Here is a 21017-nt window from a genome sequence, read left to right as displayed (position 1 = left end):
GAGATGGCAACACCCTGATAAACAGTGTTGAGGGATATGGAACAGAATGAAAAAGAGCTCCTATGGTATTGTTACAATTTTTAAGAATAGACCCCACGGTGTCTGTGGAAAGAAGCCTAGAAAATGTTGCAACAAGACTGGCTCTCCCAGCAGTGGTGGCAGAAAAACCTTCATTTCTGTCTTGGCACTTTTCTGCTTTGTTTTATTTTTCTTCTCCAAACAATGCAGATTTTGTGGCAAGAAAAATTTTCTTTAGTATAGATCCATAGCTCAGGTTGGTAACAATACAATTAATTGGATTTTTCCAAGTAACTAAAGGAGAAACCTGAACACAAAGAAATACTATTTATTATGTCTGAGATGGCAGATATGTGAGTTAGCCTGAACTACCCATTACATATCATACACATGTACTGAAATGCCACACTGCACTCCATAAGTAGATGTAATTACTATGTGTCAATTAAAAGGTTTAAAAAATCCATTTTATTGCAGAGGGATACAAATATTAAGAAAGAAAATACTGAGAAAAAACTGTCTCTTTTAAATTTTTTATGTTTGCACAATGATTAACTTGTATCTCATAATTCTACAAGCATGGTGGGTTAGTAGGTGAACCAATTTGTTCTGATTGTGCACAAAGCACACTTTGTTTGAAGGCATTCATGATTATTTTGTTTAAATTTTTTAGAAAATTCTAGTTTACAATCATTTTTCATTGTAAAATAAACCACATTAATCAGCTTAAAATGCTCAGTTTCAAGACAGCCTGGACTGTTATATGGAGAAATCCTGTCTCAGAAAAACAACATCATCATCAACAACAAAAAACTCCACCTAGTTAGAGAACAGAGGAGAAAGAAATGTTATAAATATACTCTCATTACAGCTATTCCTAATATTCTGTTAAATATTTCCCTACTTTAAAAAAATGTATTGTTGATGCTTTAAACATTAAAATTCACTAGAAAAACCATGGGGTAAGCTTTTCTGGGGAAACTATGGAAATGGACAAAATGCCTGAAGGTAGAAAAAAAACAGATTTCAAATATGATTTATATAGAAAACTTGGTCAGCTAGAATTACTAAATTCTAATAAAAAAGTCTAAGATGCCGTTTTCTCATGGATAACCTTGTTTGGGGGACCATTATTGATTCAATTTTGGGTAGCAAGGAATCTGTGAGAGCAAGAGATATTTATTGTAAAAACATGTAAGATGCCAGGCATGATGTTAACTTTTTATCAATGCAATTTCCCATTGAGCTAAGTTTGTTCTTGCACCAGGATTCTTCAAAAATGATTTAAAATAAATTATTAGTTACAAAAGACAAAGCCACATATGGACCTCCTGGTGTTCAGAGTAGTAAGTAAAACTCAACTTTTCATATTTATCTTGTTGGATGGGACACCATCAGCTGATTTATATAGAGTAGGGTTAATGAAGGGCCTAGGGCATCTAATTCAGGTTGCTTTTTAATTTTCTGTCAGGATATGTTAATATTTGTTCAAAGATATCAATAAGTCCTTAGCCTATAAAATCTTTAATTGAGGGGCCTTTGGGAATAAATTTTACAACTCTTTAGTTTTGTTGCTTTCCGAACCTAGACTTCTCTGAATTTGGAGATAAGCATTATTGGTAATCTCAAAGCTTTGGCCTTAAATTTAGGGTCAAGTTTCTAGTATGTCTCAACAATTCTATCAGCCCAAAAATCAGACTGAGTAGCTGCATTAGAAACTGTACATCCAGTTAGTTTATTCCACTACTAACATCTTTCTGTTGTACTGCACAGGTTGGTTTAGTTAAAACAGTATTTTGTTTCCAACCCTCCTCACTGTTCTCGAACGTTTAACCTGTAAAGGTGATACTGAAGTTCTGGTACCCTAATCTCAATTTCTGTACATTAAATTACATTTTTTTCTGAATCATAAACAAAGTGTAAGGGTTCCTTATCAATATGTGCAAATATGTCTTGTGCAAGACTAAATTCACCTTGTCCAATAAGCTTTACTTACATTCATTTATAAAATCTCCAAATCACAGTGCTACCTGAGGCCCCAGCTATATGACTCCTGGGCATATACCCAAAAGTAGCTCTAATATCTAACAAGGACACATGCTCCACCATGTTTATAGCAGCCTTATTTATAATAGCCAGAAGCTGGAAAGAACCCAGATGTCCTCTACAGAGGAATGGATACAGAAATTGAGGTAATTTACACAGTGGAGTACTACTTAGCTATTAAAAACAACGAGCTCATGAAATTCTTATGCAAATGGATAGAACTTGAAGCTATCATCAAGAGTGAGACAACCCAGTCACAAAAGAAAAGTCATGGTATGTATTCACTCATAAGTGGATACTAGATGCCCCCCCCCCAAAGCTCGGAATACCCAAGAAAACATCTGCAGAACTTAGGAAGCTCAAAAGAAAGAAGACCAGAATGAGGATGCCTCCATCCTTCTTAGGAGAAAGAACAAAACAGGGGAGGAAATTCAGGTCAAATAGAGGAGCAGGGAGTGAAGAAAAGATCTACAGAGACTGCCTCACTTGAAGAACCACCGAATATTCAGCCACTAAATTCAAGCACTATTGCTGATGCCAAGAAGTGCTTATTGGCAGGAACTAGACATGGATGTCTCCTCAGAGGCTCTCCCAGAGTCATACACATGAGGATGCTTGCAGGTAAACATCAGACTGAACACGGAGACCCCAGTGAAAAAGCTAGAGAAAGGACTGAAATAGATGAAAGATTTGTGCCCTCATGGGAAGAACAACATCATCACCCAAGGCACTGAGGTGGAGAGAGTAATTGGGAGAGGGAAAAAAAATCTCCAAATGTTGCCAATATCTATAGAATGTGCAGTGTGCTACCACAAACCTTTATTTTCAGTACTTGGGAGGCAGAGGAGATAGATCTCTGTGAGTTGGAGGCCAGCATGGACTACATAGTAACTTTCAGGACAGCCAGAGCTACATAGTCAGATCTGATCTTTAAAACAAAAAAAAAACAAACAAACAAAAAAAGCAAAGGAAAGAGGATGGATGTGTGCTAGGTGAGTTCCACAGGGTGCAGAATGGTACTTCCTTCCTTGGTTTTCATGTGCAGAACAGGCCATGATGGACAGGTTAACCCAATTTACATTAGTCAAAATAGGATTCATGCCACAGAAAGAGGAGTTGATGTGAGATCTCCATCCACTTTTAAGAACACATTGCCAGGAACTCGCTAGATGTCTTTCATAGTTTTCTCTGCAGTTATGGGTTTGAAGTTAATAAATTCCCTCCACACAGTAGGAAATAGAATGATTGTTTTGCTTTCTGCTCTGCAGTAATAATCACATCTGCCTGCCCGCATCTATTGATTCTGGGATTATAGGAACACAACGATCACTTGATAGGTTTTTCAAGAGAAAGAAAAGGAAAATTTAAGGGGAGCTGGTATTATTTACAAAGGGACTCTGGCGACATATCAAAGGCATTGGTTACTTTAAAGTTTTATTGATCTCTTCCTTAGAACTAGTATCATGTTTAAAAGCCACCAGAAAGGCAAAAGATAAAAACTGCCCCTTCATATCCCCAAGGCACCAAAAATTGTGGTCCTGGCCTGTAAATAGCTATGTTTTGCTAGACATTTAGAGAAACCCCTGTGTGACAACCATTGTATTTAGAAATGTTTCCAGCTATACCTGTCATTAATGGGGGTTGATTTCATCTATGGGAATAATAAATCATTCCTCTCAGATGACTGCTTGCACACACCAAGTGATTCCCCAAACACAACAGAACTTATTTCCAAGTTAACACTGTGTATACCAAAAGAAAATTACCATTCAATAAACCATCCATTATTTTTTTTTCTAAAGACTAAGAACCAACGCTTTTATGGGGTTTTATGGTGACCACTTGAGCTTGGGTAACCTATGCAGGGCTCCTCCCTGGGGAAGACACATTCTCCCTCTCCCAGAAGCCATCTTCCATCTATGGTGGCTTGTCAACTGGGTTTGCCCTTGCACAGGCCTTGTTTAGGCAATTATATGAGTAATAGTAAATGGATTCATCAGGATGTTAATGAAAAAAGAAGAGGTCATAAATTTCAGAAGAGGTGTGGGAGACAAGGTAGAAATTGGGGAGAGAAGGAGAAGTGGAAATAATGAAAGTGCAGCATTTAAGAAGAAAATTTTCAATTTTAAAAAATATCAAAATTAAAATGTATGTTTTTGCATATTAAGATTTCATGATGTGGGGGAAGTGTGCAGGCTAGAAAGCTTGCAGGTAGGAAGATGGCGGACAGCAGAGGTTGTGTGGGGAAGAGCAGCAGTGGCACGGGAAGGGGGGAGGTGTTGGTGGAACAGGTCATTGCTGGCTTTAATTGCCTTCAGCAGGAACAGAGGGGCTTGGAATAGAATGATCTTGTGATCGATACACTGAAGGAAGTGGATGAGCCCCGCAAGTGCTGCCACATGGTTGGAGGTGTGCTGGTAGAGCGGACTGTCAAAGAAGTGCTACCTGCCTTGGAGGGTAACAAGGAGCAGATACAAAAGATCATCTAAACACTGTCACAGCAGCTTCGGGCAAAGGGGAAAGGACTCACTGAGTTCTGGGAAAAGCACATTTGTCTTATGGGAGAAGATGAGAAGCCAGCAACCAAGGAAAACTCAGAAGGGGCCAGAGCTAAGTCCAGCTCAGTAGGGGTGTTGGTCCCTTACAAACTAAGGCCTCTTCTTTTTGTTTTGCCCTGATTCCCACTTCTAATTTCTTTTTATTGTTGTTGTTATTATTTTCTCTGCTATTGTAATATTTTTGTTAATTAAATGTTTTGGTCAAATAAGAAAAATTTCATGATGCGTTAATTGTATTTCTAGACCATTAAGTATTCTAAACAACAACAAAAACCAATCATACTCTTTTTCAGGACTATTAAGTGCTCTGAACAAACAAACAAACTGTTGGCAGTTCTTTCAGTCTCAGCAGAAGTCACCTACTTTATGTGTGGGTTGTTTTTGGCTTTGATTGTAGAAGAATGCATTTGGGATTACTATTTCTGAGACTATACTTCATGTAGTCTTCACAGCAGCTGGTAAGCAAGGCAGAAGGCAGAGCAGCAAGAAGAAGGAGTGTGTATCACATGTAGTGTGCCCAACGCTCTCCTAAGGATGGAACTAGCTGTGCATTCAGGGAAAGGTTTTGGCTGATTCTTCCAGTCCAGGGCTGTACTGACCTGACATGCAAATGTTCCTCTTCTTCCAACATTACCCACCCACTTACCTCAACTTTGTTTGCCTCCTTAAGAAATATTTTCCTTCCAAAATCTTCCCCTGAGACCAAAGGTGAAATAACCAAGAAAGCCTAGTGTATTTACAAGTCAATGGCTATTGTGTGTAGTAGTTTCTGTTCTAAGCCTGCCAGATGGCTCAGCAGGCAAACTTGGTGGCCACCATGTTTGGAGACTTGAGTTCAATTCCTGGGATCCCCATGATAGAAAGGAGAAATTACCTCTCACAAGTCATTTTTGGACCTTTACATGCATGCTATAGTGTATGCATAGGTGTATTTAAATTGTGCATGTGCAAAGGTGCATGTGTGCTTGAGCAAGCAAGCACACACACACACACACACACACACACACAGAGAGAGAGAGAGAGAGAGAGAGACAGAGACAGAGAGACAGAGAGACAGACAGACAGAGAGACAGAGAGAGAGAAAGAGACAGAGAGTTAGAGAGACAGAGACAGAGACCATTAAAAACAATACCATTTTCAAAATGTCTTTGTTTCTACTGGTGATCTTGGAGGTCAAAATAAAATACATCAACTATACCTTTTCTCCTTTTGCTAAGAGGATAGCCATAAATAAGCCACACCTCCCACACAGATTTCCTTTACTGCTAGTGCGAAGACCTGGTGAACCTCCACTGAGATCCTCAGAAACAGTCAGAATAGCAGTTAGCACATGACAAGTACTCAGTGCATGATAGTTCCATCCATCCATCGGCCAGTATGTTCAGAATTTATTCTTCTCCTCTAATCCTTTCTCCTTTGCTGTTCTCCATTATTCTTGTGAAGAACATGTCAGGCAAAGTGTAGATAGATCCCTTTCAAGCTGTTAGAGCTCAGTGTTAACCATTGTTTATCACCAACTCAAACCAGTCTTGTGTCTTTAGTATCCTGATATATGGATAGGATGAGCTCCATCCAGCTCAATAGGACACATTACCAAATGAATTGCTAATCGATAGCTTCACTACCATTAGTAAGTCCTAGCCAATCAATCTTCTGGCCTTAGTTTCATCAGACACAAGCTTTCCAGTTCCCTATCCATTTCTCAGAGAACCTTTGAACACCCCTCCCTCTCATGCTACCATCTCAGAATCTCCATTTTACCTTATGGATATATATATGACAGTCACAAGATACTGGTTTTTAAAAAGAGGAAACATATGGTCTAATCCTTAAGTTTAAGATGAGCTATAAACTCTGAAATCAAAACAATTGCTTTGGAATTGTCTAACACATGACTGTTTCACCAATGCTTGGTGGGTGCATCTTGTTCAAATCCAGAAGTGTGGTGGTACACCTCTTTAATTGCAGCTCTCAGTAAGAAAAGGCTGGGTGATCATGAGTTTCAGGTCAACCTGGACTACATAGTAAGACTCTTATTATAATAAAAACCCAAGAGAGATGAGTTCAGGGAATTCATAGGATGCAAGTCTCCCAGAGCTTAGGACAGTCTCAGAATTAACATCACTCCTCATCCTTCCAGATCATATCTATGACATCTCAGGACAACTGCAAGTATTCAACTAATAAATAAATGACCATATACCATAGTGTTCTCAACCTTCCTAATGCAATAACCCTTTAATACAGTAGTTCCTCACATTGAGGTGACCCCATAGCATAAAATTATTTCATTGCTACTTTATAACTGCAATTTTCCTACTGTAAAAAAAAAACAATATAAACATTCTCTTTTTCCGATGATCTTAGGGAACTCTTATGAAAGGGTCATTTGACCATTCAAGGGATCATGACCCAGAGATTAGAACTGTTACTTTACAGCATAACAAGGTAGGGAAACCCGGTGTTACAAATGTGAATAGTAATGTGTTTTGTTATATGAATGTGGTTTAGCCAAACATAAATATTTCTTGGTAAGTTAATAAAATTGCATGCTTTTATAAATGAACTTCTTAATCTATTTTTTTTCTATTGCAGTTATTTTGGAATTCCCCTTGATGCCACATTGGTGGACCGTTTTAGGTACATGAATGGCTTGAGTTTAGATTCTCTAATGAACAAAAGCAATGTTAAGTAGGATAAATGCTGGAAATAGACTTTGTCTCAGGCATAAATTTTGTTACATTATTCTCTCTCTAAGATAATAATGATGGCGGTGTTTAGATAATAGGAACCATACACTTTTTTTAAAAGATAGACTACACTCTTATGGCAAATATATACTCCAAACAGCCCCAATATAATCCACACCAGACAAGCTGCATTTTTAGCATGTGCTTGTGCCTATAAATCAGTCAAGAAAAGTGCGCACGCACACACACACACATACTTATACACCTGCTTTTCTTTCTGATATAATTTGGGTCTATGAAGAAATGCCATAAGTATTACTGTTTCATAAAAAATACCAGTCATTTAAGGAAGTGGAAGAGAAGGTGAACCTGTGTAGAACAGAACTAATTCTGAGCAATCCTGAGGGCCTAAGTGCAGCACAGGTGGACCAGGTAGGGATCAGGCAGTACAGGTATGGCTGTACTGCCTCACAAAGGCTCAAATTTACACCAGCCTGAGTGCCTTCAATTTTATGCAACACCTAACTTAAAACCAAAGCCACTGCAAATAGCTTTTTCTTAGGTCTAAACAAATGAATCTAAAAATTATGTGTGTCTTAGAGTTGGATTCCATAGAAATCTTAAGTAGCAAAATCACAATAATCAACAAAAAAGACAGAAATAAGGCAGTAGGTGTCTCTCTCTTTCCTTGTATTATATCATATTATGTAATGATCAGAAATTCGGGAAGGAGAAGTAGAGTCGCAGCTCCACCATTGGTTTGTATTAGTAAACGGCCATATAAAATGAAGCTAGGCATCTCCAAACAGATTTCAGTGTTTGTCAAGTATGGAAATTATTTGCTTATAAATCTGTTGTATTTGGCTTCCAAACACAAAGATTATGTAATTTTAAAGAAATATTATTCTGCTTGACTTGGCAATAATCTTGTCTAATATTTTCAAACTGTTTTGCAAACAGCAGGCAAACCCAAACATGTTCTGGTATTGCTATTCTGTTTTTAATGGCCCAGGCAGAATTAAAATACTTAGGTTTATTGATTATTTAATATGAGCCAGGGCCTTGGTGTGTGTCCCACTAACCTTTACTACAATGCTGTGGAGTGTTATAGTTTAATTTTTCCGATGTGAAAAGAGAAGTTTATGGAGTCAAATAAGTGGGGTTTCTTTGGCGCTACAGTAAGTTGTCTAAGTAGCACTTTCTTCTGTATGAGCTGTAGATAGCCATTAATGGCACCTTTTCGTAGATGTTCTGGAGCTCTCCTGCAGAGAGCTCTCTGATGCACAGGAGAGAGAACAGAATGTACAATACAGCCTGGAAACAGCTACCGCCAGGCATTGGAAAGCGCTCAAAGAAGCTAAAAAGAAGCTTGGTGGATTACCGGAAGCCTCAGCTCTGAAAGGGCTTCCGTATCTCCTTCTGACCATCGAACTGTTTCTCCTTGTCTAGTCACAGACAACAGAAATGTCTAAGATAGGACCTGGGAAATAAGATGTAAAGGCCAAAGTATTTGTTTCTAAACTTAGTTGGAGAAAAAAAATAGCAAATTTGTTTCCATTTTTTTTTTTTTTTTTTTTTTTTTTTTTTGACAAGAGAGCTACAGGATGACTTTTCACTTTCACATGTTTGAAACAATTTTTAGGGGCTATTTATAGCATATTCAGGATACAGCTCAGCATAATACTTGACCCAAAATAGGGTCAATACTTATTTATTGTGTAAGTATGGACAGAATTAATGATGACAAGAAGTACTAGAGACTCTCCTTCAGTGTAGTATTTGTGATTCATGGAAGGAACATAAGCCAGCTGATTAGAAGGAAGACTGTTGAATCTTTACCCTAAGATGGCTAAAAATGGATAATTATTTAACCCTAGTTAGGTTCAAACTCATGGGGATTCATCTGCCACTGCCTCACAAGTGCTGAGACTAAAGGCATGCACCACCACTGCCTGGCAAGTCTGAAGTCTTAACTTCCTAATTTTTCTCAGTATTGTTTAATACATTATGATATTACACACAGAAAGTACTGAGGTTGCATCTGGCACAGATCTTATGTAAATTTTAATACGCTTTAAAGAGAGCTGCTGAAATGAAAAAAGGGGGCAGTGTCAGTACATGGAGGTTAGGGTTATGGCACAAACATGGGGGAGGGGGCTGCCCAGCCTTTGCAAGGCCTGTGTTTTATCTCCAAAACAGGAAAACAATGCTGCCGAAACTGCTTTCCCTGTACTGCACCCTGGCCATCCCAGGCACACATAGAATGCCAGCTCAGTTACTGACAGAGTTCCCTCTGTTGGACATAACAGACTAGCTCAAGGAGGTTCAGAGTGACTAGCTGGGGATGTTTTAATGAGTGGGGTTGTTCAGACTACAGTCACAGTAGGACACCAAACACGGTCTTCTTTGTTTTCCTTTGAGTGAAAATGTAGGTGGCAGACTAAAATGGCTAAATACCTTGGGAAGGTTGCTCTAGAGGCTCTTACTGAAGAAGTGTGCAAGCAGGTAATGTTCTGGGAACCTTACCTGACACAGGCACTATGTAGGAGAACAGATTTATGAGATCTTTGAAATTGGGTCGACAGTGGTTGGATCTATATTTTAAAGCTAACAAATGAAACAAGAACTTGAACTGTCTCCATTAAATCACATATTAAATTAAATAGAACAGATAGGTTGAATTCTAGCTTTGAAAACTTTTCTCAAACTTAAAGTTAATGGGGATGATTTCCTGCTATAATACACAAAAGTCATTTATAAACACATGCATGTGCACTTACCCGATACACCTGTGTTGTGTAGTTGCAATAATATCATAAGACACGGACAACAACCAGGTTGGGTAAAGCTCATCTGAGATGTTAGCACCCCTGAGACAGAGAAATGGGGCTTGCTGAGTCTGTCCTGGCCTACATAGCATGGCCCTGTCTAAAGAGAAACAACACAAGCTCATGACAGGCAGTAAAGCTGAAAGAATCAAGAACTGTGGGTAATATGGCATGGGCTCTGACATCACTACCTCTGAACTGCTGAGTTTTAAGGGCTCCTTACTGTTGATTTGTGCTATTCCCTGACGGAGGTTCTAAATTTCAGTGATATACCAGCCTCAGAATACATGCTATTCTCTCTTCGCTGATTCTGTAAATGATTTCACTGCAAGTGCTATGTCAGTTTCAGGAACATTATTTTAGTGATGGCAATTGTTCGTATTCATAATCTTACCGATGAATTATTCATTGCTGGCAGTTAACAGAGCTTCTCTTTTTATTTACTTGCTGCTTCCGGCTTAATTTCAATGGTATGTGGAGGCCAAATTTTAGCATACTGTTTGTTCAAAGACAACTTTATCTCTCTGGATCTGGATAATTTTTAACGGTGCGGCTAGATTCATTTACCTTGAAATTGTTATGCTATAAATATTGTGTCAGAGCTGTATCCCGGGATGAATCACTCAGCATACCTTACAACTATAAAAAGCACAAAAGTTAATGGAGAGCCAAATGGGCCCAGTAAAGAATTCATGAGCAGACATTCTACAAAACTTTTTAAACATGTTGTTTCTGGAAATGTGTTCCACGGAATGTTAGTTCTAAAGAATGTTAATTTTATTGTTCAAGGAAAATGTTTAATATTTAAGAATATTTGTAGAGTCTTGGGGGCTGGAGAGATGGCTTGGAGCTTAGGGGTTATTTCCTGTTTTTGAAGATTACCCATGCTCAGCTCCCAGCACCCATGTCAAGGAGATGACAACTGTCTACAACTCCAGTCCCAGGGATGCTGACATGCTCTTCTGTCTCTACGAGAATCTACAAACATGTGGTACACAACACATATTTAGGTACACATAGTATACATGCAAAAATAATTAAACTCTTTTGAAAATATCATTATTTGACTCTAAGACTTGAGTAGAACATTTCTTATTTATTTCAGCACTTTATAGTCTTGTACACTATTGTGAACAAGTCGACATTTTCCCATTTTCCCACAGATGTTGATATGTTATGCCAATTTCCCAGAATCCAAGTAACCTTCCTGAAACTCTGTTATACTAATCTGTTACTGGCTGAGAAAATTTAAAATGTAATATACTCTGCACACTGTTTCTCTAGCATATTTAGGTGGAAAGCAATTACAGAAGAGGGTAGATTTGAAATCACTGTAGATCTCCACACCAAAATTAAATTCCATTACTGTGCCACGGTATTTATTCTGGGCTAGAGCGCTTCCTATGAATTTCTGGCTTTTTTTTATAAAAAAAAAACAAAATATCAGTTTCTATTTCTGTCACCAATACAGTGCTTCTACAAATTAATGTACATTTGATTCACCTGGGATCCTGTTACACTGCAGATTTTTTCTCAGAGGTATGGGCTGGAGCCAAAGAAGCTTGTGCATCAGTAGAAATGTTCATAAAATGCTAGTGCTTTGGGTCCGTGGGCCACAGTTTGGGTGGGATGTGTCTCTGTGTTTGGGAGCCTGTGTTTAACCATTCACGGCTCTGTAATATCAGCCTTATAATTTTTTAAATTACTTTATTGGATATTCTCTGTATTTGCATTTCAAATGTTATCCCCCTCCCCCTTCACTTGCTTCCATGTAGGTGCTCCCTCTCCCAATCACCCTCTCCACCTCAGTGCCTTGGCGTTCCCCTACACTGGGAAAACACCCTCACTGGACCAAAGGCCTCTCCTCCCATTGATGCCAGACAATGCCATCCTCTGCTGCATATGCACCTGGAGCCATGAGTCACTCCATGTTTGCTCAGTGGTTGATGTTTTAGTCCATAGGAGTTCTGGAGGGTTTGGTTGGTTGACAATGTTGTTCTTACCATGAGGTTGCAAAAGCTTTCAGCTCCTTCAGTCCTTTCTTTACCTCTTTCACTGGGATCCCCATGTTCAGTTTGATGGTTAGCTGCAAGCATTCTCAAGAATATCTGTATGGTTCTGGCAGAGCCTCTGAGGAGTCATTCATATCTGGTTCCTGCCAGGGAAGCACTGCTTGGCATCATCTATAGTTCTTGGGTTTGGTGGTTGAAAATGGGGTGAATCCCCTAGTGAGGCAGTCTATGAATAATCTTTTCTTCAATCCCTGCTCCTCTATTTGACCTTGTATTTCTTTCCTCCCATGAGTGTTTTTTTCTCCCTTCTAAGAAGGACTAAAGAATCCATATTCTGGCCTTCCTTCTTCTTAAGCTGCATAATGTCTGTGAATTGTTTCTTGGGTATTCAGAGATTTCTGGGGCTAGTATCCACTTATCAGTGAGTATATACCATATGTGTTCTTTTGTGACTGGGTCACATCACTCAGAATGATAGTGTCTAGTTCCATTCATTTGCCTAGGAATTTTATGAAGTCATTGTTTATAATATCTGAGTAATACTCCATTATGTAAATGTACCACAATTTCTTTATCCATTCCTCTATTGAAGGACATCTGGTTCCTTCCAGATTCTGGCTATTATAAATAAGGCTGCTATGAACATGGTGGAGCATGTGTCCTTGTTACATGTTGTAGCATCTTTTGGGAATATGCCCAGGAGTGAAATAGCTGGGTCTTCAGGTAGTACTATGTCCAATTTTCAGAGGAACATACAGATTGATTTCCAGAGCAGTTGTACCAGCTTGCAATCCTACCAACAATAGAGGAGTGTTCCTCTTCCTCCACATCCTCCCCAGTATTTGCTGTCACCTGAGTTTTTGATCTCAGCCATTCTGACTGGTATGAGGTGGAATCTCAGTGTTGCTTTGATTTGCAATTCCCTGATGACTAGGAATGTTGAACATTTCTTTAGGTGATTCTTAGCCATTAGATATTTTTCAATTGAGAATTCTTTGTTTAGTTCTGTACCCCATTTTTAAATAGAATTATTTGATTCTCTGGAATCTAAATTCTGAAGTTCTTTGTATATATTGGATATTAGCCCTCTATCAGATATAGGATTGGTAAGAACTTTTCCCAATCTATTGATTGCCATTTTATCCTCTTGGCAGTATCCTTTGCCTTACAGAAACTTTGCAATTTCTTGAGGTCCCATTTGTCAGTTCTTGATCTTAGAGCATAAGCCATTGGTGTTCTGTTTAGGAAGTATCCCCCTGTTCTTATGTGTTCTAAATTTTTTTCCATTTTGTCTTCTAACAGCTTCAGTGTACCTGGTTTTATGTGGAGGTCTTTGATCCACTTGCACTTGAGCTTTGTACAAGGAGATAAGAATGGATTGATTTGCATTCTTCTGCACCCTGACTGCCAGTTGAACCAACACCATTTGTTGAAGAGGCTGTTCTTTTTTCATTGAATGTTTTTAGCTCCTTTGTCAAAAATCAAGTGACCATAAGTGTGTGGGTTCATTTCTGGGTCTTCACATCTGTTCCATTGATCTACCTGCCTATCTCTGTAACAATACCATGTAGTTTGTCTTTTTTTTTTTTTAATAAAAAATGATCTGTATATAGCTTGAGATTAGGGATGCTGATTCCCTCAGAAGTTCTTTCCTTGTTGAAAATAATTTTTGCTATCCTTGTTTTTTTGTTATTCCAAATAAATTTGCCAATTGCTTTTTCTAACTCTGAATAATTGAGTTGGAATTTTGATGGAGATTGCAATGAATCTGTAAATTGCTTTTGGCAAGATGTCCAGTTTTACTATGTTGATCCCTTCAATCCATGAGCATTGGAGATCTTTCCATCTACTGAGATCTTCTTCAATTTTCTTCTTCAGAGATTTGAAGTTCTTTTCATACAGATCTTTCACTTGCTTTGTTAAGGTCACACTAAGGTACTTCATATTGTTTGTGACTATTGTGAAGGGTATCTTTTCCCTAATTTCTTTCTCAGCATGTTTGTTCTTTGAGGAAGGCTACTATTTTGTTTGAGTTAATTTTATATCCAGCCACTTTGCTGAAGTTGCTTATCAGCTCTAGGAGTTATCTGTTGAAATTTTTGGGGTCACTTAAATATACTAAGATATCATCTGAAAATAGTGATATTTTGACTTCTTCCTTTCTAATTTGTATCCCTTTGACTTCCTTCTTGTTGTCTGATTGCTCTGGCTAGAACTTTCAGTACCATATTGAATAAGTAGAAAGAGAGTGGGCAGCCTAGCCTTGTGGGATTGCTTCAAGTTTCTCACCATTTAGCTTGATGTTGGCTACTAGTTTGCTGTATATTCCTTTTACTATGTTTAAATATGAGCCTTTAATTCCTGATCTTTCCAAGACTTTTAACATGAAGGGATATTGAAATTTGTCAAATGCTTTCTCAGCATCTAATAAGATGATCATGTGTTTCCCCCCTTTGAGTTTGTTTATATAGTGGATGACACTGATGGATTTCCATATATTGAACTGTCCCTGCATCCCAGGGATGAAGCCTACTTGATCATGGTGAATGATCATCTTGATCTGTCCTTGGAACCGATTTGCAATAATTTTATTGAGTAGTTTTGCATAAATGCTCATGAGGAAAATTGGTCCGAAGTTCTCTTTCTTTGTAAGGTCTTTGTGTGGTTTTGGTATGAGCATAATTGTGGCTTCAAAGAATGAGTCAGGTACTGTTCTTTCTGTTTCTATTTTGTGTAATAGTTTGGAGAGTCTTAGTATTAGATCTTCTATGAAAATCTGGTAGATTTCTGCATTGAACCCATCTAGTCCTGGCCTTTTTTTGGTTGGGGGGGGGGGTTGATAACTGTTTCTATTTCTTTAGGTGTTATGGGGCTGTTTAGATGGTTTATCTTATCATAATTTAATTTGGTACCAGTTACCTGTCTAGAAAATTGTCTATTTCCTCTAGATTTTCTAATTTTGTTGAGAATAGGCTTTTGTGGTAGGATCTAATGAATTCTTGAATTTCCTCAGTTTCTGTTGTTATATACCCCTTTCATTTCTGATATTGTTAATTAGGATACATTCTCTGTACCCTCTAGTTAGTCTGGCTAAGGATTTATCAATCTTGTTGATTTTCTCAAAGAGTAAGCTCCTGTGTTTTGTTGATTCTTTGTGCAGTTCTTTTTGTTTCTATTTGGTTGATTTAAGCTTGGAGTTTGATTATTTTCTGCCATCTACTCCTCTTTGGTATATCTGTTTATTTTTGCTTTAGACCTTTTAGGTGTGCTGTCAGACTGCTAGTGTATGTTCTCTCCAGTTTCTTTTCAGAGGCACTCAGAGTTATAAGTTTTCCTCTTCATACTGCTTTCATTGCATCCAATAAGTTTGGGTATGTTGTGCCTTCATTTTCATTAAATTCAAAAAAATCTTTAATTTTTTTTAAATTTCTTCCTTGACCAAGTTATCATCGAGTAGAGAATTGTTCAGCTTCCATGTGTATGTGGGCTTCTTGTCAATTCTGTTGTTATTGAAGGCCAGCCTTAGTCCATGGCGGTCCAATAGGATGCCTGGGATTATTTCAATCTTCTTTTATCTGTTGAGGCCTTTTTTGTTGCCAACTGTGTGGTCAGTTTTGGAAATGGTACCATGAGATGCTGAGAAGAAGGCATACTCTTTCATTTTAGAATGAAATGTTCTATAGATGTCTGTTAAATCCATTTGGTTCATAAACCATTTGTTTCACTGTGTCTCTGTCTAGTATCTGCTTCCATGATCTGTCCATTGATGAGAGTGGGATGTTGATGTCTCCTACTATTATTGTGTTTGATGCAATATATGTTTTAAGCTTTAGTAAGTTTTGTTTTGTTTTTGTTTTTGTTTTTTTAAATGAATATGGCTACCCTTATATTTGGAGCATTGATGTTCAGGACTGAGAGTTCTTCTTGATAGATTTTTCCCTGTGATGAGTAAAAAGTGTCTTTACTTGCCTTTTTTGATGACTGTTGGTTGAAATCTATTTTATTTGATATTAGAATGGCTACTTCAGCTTGTTTCCTGGGACCATTTGCTTGGAAAGTTTTTTCCCAGCCTTTTACTCTGAGGTAGTATCTTTCTTTGTTGCTGAGATGAGTCCTGTATTTAGCAAAATGCTGTATCCTATTTACATACCCAGTTTGATAGTCTATTTCTTTTTTATTGAGGAATTGAGTCCACTAATGTTAAGAGATATTAAAGAGTAGTGATTGTTGTTTCCTGGGGGTTTTTATTGTTGTTGTTGTTGTTAGAGGTAGAATATATTTGTGTGCTTTACTTACTTCTTTTAGTTTTCTTGAAAGATTATTTTCTTGCTTTTCCTAGTGTATAATTTCCCTCATTGTGTTGGATTTTTTCATCTATTATCCTTTGTAGGGCTAGATTTGTGGACAGATATTGTATGAATTTAGTCTTGTCCAGGAATATCTTGGTTTCTTCATCTGTAGTAATTGAGAGTTTTGTTGGATATAGTAACCTCACCTGGCATTTCTGTTCTCTTAAGGTCTGTATGACATCTGTCCAGGATCTTCTAGCTTTCAGAGTCTCTGTTGAGAAGTCTGGTGTAATTCTGATCAGTCTGCCTTTATATGTTACTTGTCCTTTTTCTCTTACTGCTTTTAGTATTCTTTCTTTGTTTTGAACATTCAGTGTTTTGATTACTATGTGTTGGGAGTTTCTTTTCTGGTCCTATCTATTTGGAGTTTTGTAGGCTTCTATTTTCATGGTCATCTTGTTCTTAAGGTTAGGGAAGTTTTCTTCTATTATTTTGTTGAAGATATTTACTGGGCCATTTATTTGGGAGTCTTCACACTCTTCTACCCCTATTATCCTTAGATTTGGTCTTCTCATTGTATCCTGGAATTCCTGGATGTTTGGGGTTTGGAGATTTTTGATTTTTGCATTTTTTGACTGTTGTGTCAATGTTTTCTATGGTATCTCCTGCCCCTGAGATCCTCTCTTTCATCTCTTATATTCTGTTGGTGAGTCTTGCACCTATGACTCTTGATCTATTATTTCCTAGGTTTTCTATTTCCAGGGTTGTCTTCTTTTATGATTTCTTGATTGTTTCTATTTCCATTTTCAATTCCTTCATCTGTTTTGTGTGTGTGTGTGTGTTTTCCTGTAGCTCTTTAAATGATTTTTGTGTTTCCTCTTTAAGTGCTTCTACTTGTTTGAGTATGTTCTCCTGTGTTTCTTTAAGGGAGCTATTCATGTGCATCTTGACAACCTCCATCATCATCATGAAGTATAATTTTAAGTCTATATCTTGTTTTTCTGCTGTGTTGGGATATCCACTACTTGCTGTAGTAGGAGGACTGGGTTCTGATATTGCCAGTTTGTCTTGGTTTCCACTTCTTAGGTTCTTGTGCTTACCTCATGCCATCTTGTTATCTGTTATATTAGGTGATCTTGTTGTCTCTGACTGGAGCTTGTCTCTCCTGTGGGTCTCTGGGCGGTCTGTAGTACAACTCCTCAAGATGGTCAGCAGCAGCTGTAAATGGAAGTCCAAAGACCCAGTAGATGCTCAGTTGCATAAGGCAAGCAGGAGAAAAGAGCAAGCCCAGCTCTACAATTCTTACATCAGTGTCCTTCAGTGGACTCCTACTGGACTGAGTTTAAACTGAAATGAGTTCATTTGTTTGGCTGTCTTTAACATTTACCACTTTTAATAGAGTTTAAGCATCTCCTAGAGTAAAGCGAATACATCCTATGATTACAACTGAATCATGAGTAAAGAAGGAGACACAGAAAAGGAATGCCACTTACTCACCCCCCCCCCACACGTACACATAAACTTGTATTTGGGAGGAAATTTAAAAACTAAGCTATTTTTATAAAAAATTATAAAATTGTCTCTATGTCTTTTTTACCCCTCCCCCAATTTATTTCTATAATAACATTCTTTTAGTCACTAAGAAATACTGCTCTAACTTTGTATATTTCAGATAGTCTTCTGAAGCCTATATTGTATTGGTCACAATACTGGCCCAGAAAGCTAAACTTCACCTGTATCTGTGAACAAACCAGTATGATTGCCTCTTTTCCTTTTTTCTCAGTTTTTTCCCCCAAAACTTTGACTTCCATTCATTTTTCTGTTCTTCCTGCTAATTTCTTCTACAATGTTTGGTCATGGAGACAGTAAAACCCTTTGATGAGAAGCTGGAAAGATGGCTGATTGCTTTTCTAGAGTACATGGGTTCAATTCTCAGCACCAAACACTTGTTGAATTCCAGGACATCCTCTGATCTTTGCCAGCACCAGACACACAAGTGGCACACAGACCTGCAGACACAACTCCCACACACATAGTAATTCTTTACTGAAGGAGTGTGGGAATGAGGCCCTTTGAATGACTCTTGAGGCTAGAGATATGGCTCAGCATTAAAGCACCCTTGTAGCTCTTGCAGAAAACCCAATTTGGTTCCCAACAATCTCATGGTGGCCCAGAACCCCTGTGAGGCCAATGCTCGGGGCTCTGAGGACTTCTTCTGACCTTCCTAGGTACTGTGTAGATGTGATGTATATATGTGAATATGTACATATGTGTGTGTTTGTGTGGGTGTGTACATAAACACATAGGAAAAAAGACAGACAAAACATTCATGCACATAAAATGAAATACAAAATTTAAAAACAAATTAAGGTCTGAAATGAAGTTTTGGTTTTTCTGTAATCCTTAATGAACATGGCATACAGTAGTGGTGAAAGCCACACAATGTTGTTATTTGTCTTCTAATTAAAATTCTATTGGCAGCACACAGGAAAGTGACTTGTCACAGGCATAACAAAGTCAGCTGTGCTGCAGGAAAAATGAGGAGACACTCAACCACCCCTGAAGACACTGAGAGTGTAGTGTGCATCTCCAAAATCTGCACTCACATATGAAATTTATAGAGACAGTGGAAGTGCCTAAATAAGTTTGTTAATTAAGAAAGATTTTGTTTTAATATAATGAGAATTAAGTTCCACTAGTAAATCAGAGCAGCAGTCTCCCCAGACTGCAATCTTAGTATCTCCTTGCTCTGTAGTGCAGCTTAATTGCTGTGTTTATTTTTAGGATTAGGGTGCTGCCTGTTTAGGTAATCACCACTGTGGGTTTTTTTTTTTTTTTATTCTGAGTATAATGGGTTTCTTTTCCTTCACTAACATGACTTCATGATACCTCTTGATGCACAAAAAGTTTTTAAAAAGCCAGAATGTAGGTTTTAGCACACACACAAATGTATATTTCAAACATATCAACTAAGAATCTCCTTGTCTTAATCTATATAGACAACCTCCTTGGGGGGGAAAAAATCATGCTCACTTTCATTATTTCCCCATTATCTCATTGATATAACTGGGCAGAGTCCTTCCTGATGCAAATTTTTCAATCTTTTAAAGAAAGATAATGTTTTTATGTATCATAAGTTTTTTCTGATATATGCTTCAAGATGATACTATTGTATTATTTTCTAATGTAAGCCTATACATATGGACCTTTAATTATTTTTTACACAGCAGAATTAGTATTTTTAAAAAGTTTGCTGTTTAATAACAAAATATATAGAATAAAATTTGGTCCTTTTCAGTCTGACCCAAAAGCATGTCTCAGGCTTTGTGGGCTCTGTTCTCTGGTTCATCTCAGTGGTTGGATTAAGCTGCTCTCACCTCATGCTACTCAGAATCACTGCTGCTATAGAGCCTGTCCCATGAGTGATAGCAGGCATTCTTATGAGGTGGTTTCATTTTTGTCAAATATCCCAAGGAACAGCAGATGAACTTCTTGCGGTTGTCATTCTATAAACTTTAGAAACCAAGTAGCTGGAAAATAAAAGCACAGCAAAGGCATCATGGGTAATAGCATAGTAACTCTGGTCAGTGATGGAGAGAGGCAACACACAAAGGACCTTGCTTTCCTCCAGGAAACTCTACTGCCAACAAAAAAGGACTCAGAAAAGGTGCTGAGACTCTGAGGATGGTGTGCACTTTTAGCAGACAACAATAAACTTGCAATTTCTCCTATTTATTATTCTTATTCACCTGACGTTTCTTATGTAATTTTATTCTATGTGAATGTTCCCAGTTATTCAACAAGAAACTCAAATACGTCTTCAAAAGCAGAGCTAAATACTATGTATTTTTTTTTTTTATCTATCAAAGAAACAGGTAGATAGAAAACATAGACTATTATCAGGGCATCATGGCTCCACCCAGTAACATACAATGTTGTGGTGATTTCTGTGTTGGATCAATAACTAAAAGCTGATTTTCTTGTCTTTTTCCCTTTCTCTCACTATGTGTGTGTGTGTGTATACATGCATACATACACATACATATATACATACACACAGACAGACAGATACATACACACACACACACACACACACACACATACACACACATATTTAAATAAATATGAGGTCAACCAGTTGTCCTTTTTAGGAGATATTAAAAAAGAGGTTGACCAGCAGACATTTTGGAGCTTACATATGAAAAAGTATTGACCCTGAAATTCAAAATGGAAAAATAATGGTAAGTTATTAGTGATTTTAATCCTAAAAGCATTTTTGTCATCTTGACCATCTCTGCCCTTTTTTTCACCCTTTATCACTTCTCGGTTACCCACTGATCAACTGACACCATGCTCACAGCCTCAAAGAGCTCTCTCTGTAGTGCAAGCCCTTGGTATCTAGGGTTATCAGGGTCAAGAAAACAGTACATGGGAACAGACAGGGAGTGCTACTCTCCTGCATGAGCAGTGCTCTCCTAGACTTAGCCCACAGCCTTGTGGTTTTAATGGGTTGTGGTCTGGAGGCACTTTCTGTGCTTAGTGCTTCCCACAGTATCACCCCCACAACCAGGAATTC

At 37.9% G+C, this 21017-nt stretch overlaps 1 protein-coding gene and 1 pseudogene across 2 annotated transcripts; both read left to right on the top strand.

The window, feature by feature from the left end:
- Positions 1-4283: 4283 nt before the first annotated feature.
- On the top strand, positions 4284-4742 carry LOC308430274 (prefoldin subunit 2-like; annotated as a pseudogene). Its single transcript has one exon. The product of its transcript is annotated as a prefoldin subunit 2-like (transcript).
- Positions 4743-4844: 102 nt separating this feature from the next.
- TMEM244 (transmembrane protein 244) lies at positions 4845-10685 on the top strand (the record flags this gene model as incomplete). Its single annotated transcript, XM_080929432.1, is given in 5 exon segments — positions 4845-4848; positions 4957-5038; positions 5040-5080; positions 6591-6646; positions 10566-10685. Coding segments are annotated over 5 exon segments (303 nt in total).
- Positions 10686-21017: the final 10332 nt, after the last annotated feature.

This window comes from Micromys minutus (genome assembly GCF_963924665.1).
Source record: "Micromys minutus genome assembly, chromosome: 15".
Classification (NCBI taxonomy): Eukaryota; Metazoa; Chordata; class Mammalia; order Rodentia; family Muridae; genus Micromys; species Micromys minutus.
The sequence above is the reverse complement of the archived record's forward strand: the minus strand, read 5'-3'. Positions and strand labels throughout refer to the sequence as shown.